Raw genomic sequence first — 6759 nt, 5'->3', positions numbered from 1 at the left:
CGGGCGACTGCGACTCCCCCAGCTGATACCTCTGGAGAATGGCGAAAACCAGAGCGTTCGGGTACCACGTTAGCGAAAGAGTTCCAACCCCACCCAGACTCAGGATGGAAGGCAGCCCCCCGAAAAGCAGCTAGAGCCGCAGGACCGAGATGCGCACGCCCCCCGCCCACGCAGCACGCACGCCGGCCCCGCCCACCGCGCAGACCCCGCCCCGCCCTCAGCTTTGACCGCACCGGCCACCGTCCGCACAGTCCCGCCCCGCACGGCCAGGCGAAGCTGAGCCGGCCGTGCGGTGTGTGTGGTGTGTGTGTGTGTGTGGTGTGTGTGTGTGTGGTGTGTGTGTGTGTATGTGTTCGCGGGGCCCCGTCTCAGCCCCGGGAAGATGGTGGCGGCGGCGGCGGCGACTGAGGCGAGGTTGAGGGGGAAGACGGCGGTGACGGCGGCGCCCGCGGACAGGAAGGGCGGGCGGCCCCTAGACGGGAACGTGACCGGGGCTGAGAGGCCGGGACTGGGGGCCGGGCTGCGTCTCCCGCGGCTGCTGTCGCCGTCGCTGCCGCGGCTGCTGCTTCTCTCGCCGCTGTTGCTGCTGCTGTCCTGGGAGGCCGAGGCCGCGGCGGCGGCGGCGGTGGTATCGGGCTCAGCTGCGGCCGAGGCCAAGGAATGTGACCGGCCCTGTGTCAACGGCGGCCGCTGCAACCCTGGCACCGGCCAGTGCGTCTGTCCCGCCGGTTGGGTGGGCGAGCAATGCCAACACTGCGGGGGCCGCTTCAGGTGAGTGGGGGTGGAGTTGGAGGGTCGAGCCCTGCTGGAGGCTGGGGCTGAGGGGGTGCTGGTAGCGGCTTCAGGCCAGAGGCAGATGCTGGACAGAAAGTGAGGAGGGCAGGGCCACCCTACTGTGTGCGATGGTCTTCTGCTTCCAGGGAGATCTTTGTCTCTGGCTTGGGTCTTTCTGTGATGGAAGGTGAAAAGGTACGAGGCGTGAGTGGGAGGCACCCTAGGTGTTTGGAGGCTGAGGGCTAGATTGGAAGAATGAGTTAGGTTCCCAAAGAGTATCAAAGCCAGTCTCAGAAAGCAGGCCTGTTTTGGATAAACAAGAAATCCAGGAAAAGATGAGTGAGGAGGCCAGTTCTTACTTAAGCACGAGGTTTTAACATCCCCCTTTTGCCCTGAGCTTGATGAATTCCCCACACAGATGGAGATGTGTGCTCTGAAGAAACAGGGATAGAAAGGAATGGGTAAGATTGTGAGATTTTAGGGATATAAGTACCAATGGTTGTTGGCAAAAGGAAGGTAAGGAACTAGTCTTTTGAAACTCACTGTCGGTGGCATCAAGTGGAACAGGGTCTGTTCTGGAGAGGGGATGAAAGGAAATTCCTGTTTGCCTTGGATTCTAGGCAATATGGAATAATGTCTTGGTCTGGTTTGGGGTAGTACCTCTTGGAGGGATCACTTATTAGTTAATTAGCAGTTATCTGATATTTGCTTCAGTTGTGCAAGGATTTGTGGATAATAGATGTAAATAGATAAGTCAGACTTTGGACTAGTCCACAGGAGTTTAGTATAGCAAGAGGAAGATATGTACGGAAAACCCCTAGTCTTAACAACTACAGAGTATTCGTGCCTTTGCCAGCTATTTATGAAATACCTTCCACATTTGATCATGGGTGGGAAAAAGTGGTACACAAGACAGATTGGGGTCTCCATTCTCATAGCTGTTATGTTCCTTTGTGGGGCAGGAAGGGTAACAGGCAGTTAAACAAGTAAAGAAGTAAGTGGAATGGCAGCTGGGTACTAGTGGTTCACCCCTGTAATCCTAATGACCCAGGAGGCAGAGAACTGAAGTTAGAGGTTCAAAGCCAACCTGGGCAGAAAAATTCATGAGACTTGCCTTAACACACACACACACACACACACACACACACACACAGCCAGAAATTCATGAGACTTGCCTTAACACACACACACACACACACACAGCCAGAAGTGGAGCTTTGGCTCAAGTGGTAGAGTGCCAGCTTTGAGTGGAAAAGCTAAGAGATAGTGCCAAGGTCCTGAGTTCAAGCCCTAGTATTGGCACACACAAAAAGGAAAGGTACTTTTAGATAATGGTTAACATTAACAACAAAATAAAAACAGGTTGTTTTGTTGGTCTGATAGAGAATTATAACCATTGGTAACTCTCTAGAGTCACTTGCTCTATTTGAAGAGCCCTTTGATCTGAGACCTAAATGAAGTACTGGAGAACTTGTGGAAATTCAGGGGTGAAGAGATCGTGACTAGCTAAGGGATAAGCAAGGAAGACTAAAAGGAGAAGATCAACATGAATTTGAGCAGTTGAGGCCAAGTAGGATTTACAAATGTGAAGCTGGGAATAAAGATCCTAGATGGAAGGAAGGTTACAAAATTGTGGAGACCAGAAAGTGAAGTCTTATTAATATTTATGTAGAAGAGAGTTAGGGAGGAGAAATTAGGAATGGCAAAATGATAGACCCAGGTAATGTCAGATTTAGGGAACTAAGAGCAGTGAAAAGATGAACAGAACTTCAGTTTATGGATGGAGAAACAAAGGATTTCAGAATCAGCATATAGCCGGGCACTGGTGGCTCACACTTATAGTCCTAGCAACTCAGGAGGCTGAGATCTGAGGCTTGTGGTTCCAAGCCAGCCTGGGCAGAAAAGTCTGTGAGATTCTTATCTCCAAAAAAAAACACCAGAAAACTGGAAGTGGTGCTGTAATTAAAAGTGGTAGAACATTTGCCTTGGGCAAGAGCTGAGGGACAGTGCCCAGGCCCAGAGTTGAAGCCCCATGACCAACAAAAACAGAATCAACATATAGTTCTTTAAATCTATAATCTGTACATAGTTGTATTTTCTTTCTATTTCTTGTGTGTGTGTATGTGTGTGTGTGTGTGTGTGCTGGTACCAAGGTTTGAAGATTGGGTCTTACTCTCTGTGAAATCATAGCCAGTCATACTTAGCTGGCACCCTACCCCTTGAGCCACACCTCTCGATCTGGCTTTTTGCTAGTTAATTGAAAATAATAGTCTTTTGATTTGTCTGTACAGGCTGGCTCCAAACTTTGATTTTCAGATCTCAGCCTCCTGAGATTATGATTAAAGGCATGAGTCATTGACACTCTGTTTTCATTCAGCTTTTTTGATCATGGCTAGTGGCTCTACCATTTGAGTCATTTCTCTTGTTCCAGCTTTTTTGATGGTTAATTGGAGATAGAGTCTTGTGGACTTTTCTGCCTTGGTTGGCATTGAACCTCGATCCCCTGATCTCAGCTTCCTGAATATCTGGGATTATAAGTATGAGCCACTAGTACCTTACCAAGAGAGCTCTTTTGTTTTAAATAATGAGATTTAATGATAAACAAGACAGATACAGTTCTGTTGTGAATATTACTAACTTGAGAGTGAAAATATAGAACAGTCAGTTTAAGTTTGTTTAAGGTTATAAAGGTGAAAAATATGGATAGAGGATTTGGCATACTTGGAATGAGAATGAGTTGAGATGGTGCTACTACCTGAGGGGCAAAAGGTCTGGGGAATGAGTCGAATCATGACTGGCTGGAGATAAATCCAGGTGGCTGGAGCAGAGAGAGCAAAGACAAAGCAAGACAAGACATAGACAGGTTAAGGCCCAGAGGAGATCTGCCAGTTGGATTGAGAATTTGAGACCTTTGGTAGGCAGTGGGAAGGGAATTACTTACAGGAGAGACCTCAGCCAGGTGGCATTTGCTGACATAGGTCAAGGACAGTGGTGATGGAAGCCTGAGATAGATAGTGGGAATGGAGACTGGTGGTGTTGCAGAAGTAAAATCTGACTGCCGTTGAAACTATTATGCTCTTGGGAAGAGAGAGGGCAATGTTGAGGGAAAGAAAACTAGATCCTATATTGGCCCACTAAGTAATATCTTTAACAAATGTAGACATACAGGAGGAGTTGGTCTGAGACGGTTTTAATTTTGCAAACATTGAATTTGAGGTGCTGTCACGGTACAAACCTGGCACATAGAAGTGTAGGAATCAGCTGGCTATGTGAGAGATTGCCAGAGAAAGAATCAGGTGTGAATGTCCACTTACACAGTCCAAAGAAGAACCACTGTATACAGAGGAAGTAGGCATGACAAAACATTATTGTCTTAAATGGTGGTGTCACCTGTAAGTGACAGAGATTCCCCCTTGGGTGGATACTCCCTTTGGGCTGGTACTAGCTGATGTCAGTGCTTTTTCCTAGGCAAACAATTATGACTGATCCTGATGATACTATATTAAATGGCTTCTGGAATTTACATTTAAAAATGAAGAAGTTGTGTTGCTAGTCTTTTATAAAAGCATTTGAAAGATTTTTTTTAGGTGAAGAGTTAAATATTGGTTTTGATTACAATGATATATATCTTTATTTAACTTACAAGACTTTTTTAGTGAAAGGAATTAATGCCATTCTGGTTTAGAACTGTGTGTGTGTGTGTGTGTGTGTGTGTGTGTGTGTGTGTGTGTGTGTGTGTGTGTGTGTGTGTGTGTGTGTGTGTGTGTTTCCTGGGGCTTCATCTCAGGGGCATGGACTGTCCCTGTCCCTGAGTTTGTTTTTTTTTTTTTCCTCAAAGCAAGTATTCTTTCACTTGAGCCACAGCTCCTTTTCTGGCTTTTTGGTGATTAATTTGAGATAAGAGTCTTAATGACTGTCCTGCCCAGGCTGGCTTCAAACCATGATCCTCAGATCTTAGCCTCTTGAATAGCTAGGGTAGGTATGCCAAATCTCCAGTCTACCTTTTTGATTTAGAATGGCATCAAGTTAAGGTCTTTTCATTAATTGAATAAAAAGTTGGATGATAAAGAGTTAGATTTCACTAAAACTATGGCTTTACATTGTATGCAGTGACTTGGTTAAGCATTTTTATATATATTGTACCTTTTTTTTTTGGTGCTGGTCCTGGGGTTTGGTCTCAGTCTCCTGAGTAGCTAGGATTACAGATGTGACCCATCAGCATCCAGCCACATGGTACCATTTTAATCTTCAGGAAACTGAGGATGTTGTATAAAATTTAAATTGTCAGATGTTGCAGTTAGCTATCTAATTTGTTTTCTAAAGGATGGATGCTATAGAAATGATTAATTACATAGGATAAGGGAAACAGTGTCAGTTTAATGAAAATCTTACATGGATGATTTCTTTCTTTCTTTTTTTTTGTCGGTCATGGGGCTTGAACTCTGGGCCTGGGCGCTGTCCCTCAGCTCTTCAGCTCAAGGAGAGCACTCTACCACTTAGAGCTACAGCACCACTTCTGGTTTTTTGGTGGTTTATAGGAGATAAGAGTTTCATGGACTTTCCTTCTGGGGCTGGCTTTGAACTGTGATCCTCAGATCTCAGCCTCCTGAGTAGCTTGGATTACAAGCGTGAGCCACCAGCGCCCAGTTTACATGGATAATTTCTAAGGCAGTACCCCTTTTATCAATGTTTTTCTCTTTTCTTTTCCCTCCCTCCCTCTCTCTCTCTCTCTTTTTCTCTCTCTCTTTCTTTTCCTTCCTTCCCCCCCCTCTCTTTCTTTTTTTCTTTCTTTCATCAGTCATGGGGCTTGAATTCTGGGCCCCTGGGCACTGTCTTTGACCTCTTCAGCTCGCGGCAAGCGCTCTACCACTTGAGCCACAGCACCATTCCCCTTTTTATCAATTTTTATGTGAATCTTCTTAATTCATTGACCATTTTTCCTACTTTTCATATCACCATTGAAATTTTTCTTTGAAGAATGAATATGCCTATGTAAAGTTAGAAAGTAAAGATAATAAATTAAGTCATTTGTGACATTAATATGCATTTAATTCTTTTAAGTTCCTACTGTACAAAACTTCTGGGAGGACTGAAAAGAATAGCTTAGTGAATTGGGGCCATATAATTTCCCATGCTGTTAAGATGTATCTTCTGTAGAAGAAGAAGAAAGTACTTACTCAGAATTTGTTTTGTGCTAGCACATGCAAGTAATATAGTAGTGGTTATTACAGCAGTAGCTCCCATCATCCCATCATTTCTCAACCATTTCTCTACTCCCCCCTCCCACATTGTACTAGGTACCTTTTAGAAACTGTCCCCTTTTAGTCCCTAGAATGAAGTCAATTTAATTTCATAGATGGGTCAACTGAAGCTTGGAGTGCACCCTCCTCCCCCCTACACACACACTGGGATGGAACACAGAGCCTGTGCATGCTAGGTGTTCATTACCACTAAACCATCCCCCTGTGGCCCCCACAACTCCCCTTTCTCCCCCCCCCCCCGCCATGTGTTAAGCTTGGAGATTTTTTTTGTGTGTGTTTGTGTGTGTGTGGTTTTGGGGCTTGAACTCAGAGCCTGGACTCTGTTCCTGAGCTCTTTTTGCTCAAGGCTAGTGCTCTGCCACTTTGAGCCACTGCTCAATTTCCAGTTTTCTGGTGGTTAATTGGAGATAAGAGTCTCACTGACTTTCCTGCCCGGGACTGGCTTTGAACCGTGATCCTCAGATCTCAGCCTCCTGAGTAGCTAGCATTATAGGCATGAGCACCAGTGTGCCTGGCATAAATTACTTTTTGGAAATAAAATTTAAAGAAAATGGTAAAATTTGGTTGCTTCTTATAGTAGTTTTCTTATAGTAGTATTTCTTTTTTTTTTTGGGTCCGGTCATAGAGCATGAACTCTGGGCCTGGGCACTGTCCCTCAGCTCTTCAGCTCAAGGCTAGTGCTCTACCACTTGAGCCACAGCGCCACTTCCGGCTTTTTTCTTTT

At 45.5% G+C, this 6759-nt stretch overlaps 1 protein-coding gene across 2 annotated transcripts in view; it reads left to right on the top strand.

Annotated features, from left to right (window-relative positions):
• The first annotated feature begins 295 nt into the window (after nt 1–295).
• The window catches only part of Atrn (attractin), a 95130-nt gene continuing 88666 nt past the window's right edge, over nt 296–6759 (top strand). For both annotated transcript variants that reach the window (XM_013011039.1, XM_013011040.1), the window contains exon 1: nt 296–771. In XM_013011039.1, the coding sequence (XP_012866493.1) occupies nt 383–771 (389 nt within the window). In that variant the 5' untranslated portion in view covers nt 296–382. The remainder of the gene's footprint in view (nt 772–6759) is intronic.

This window comes from Dipodomys ordii, unplaced genomic scaffold (assembly GCF_000151885.1).
Source record: "Dipodomys ordii isolate 6190 unplaced genomic scaffold, Dord_2.0 Scaffold13, whole genome shotgun sequence".
Lineage (NCBI taxonomy): Eukaryota > Metazoa > Chordata > Mammalia > Rodentia > Heteromyidae > Dipodomys > Dipodomys ordii.
Note: the sequence above shows the minus strand (reverse complement) of the source record. Positions and strands in the feature narration are given on the sequence as shown.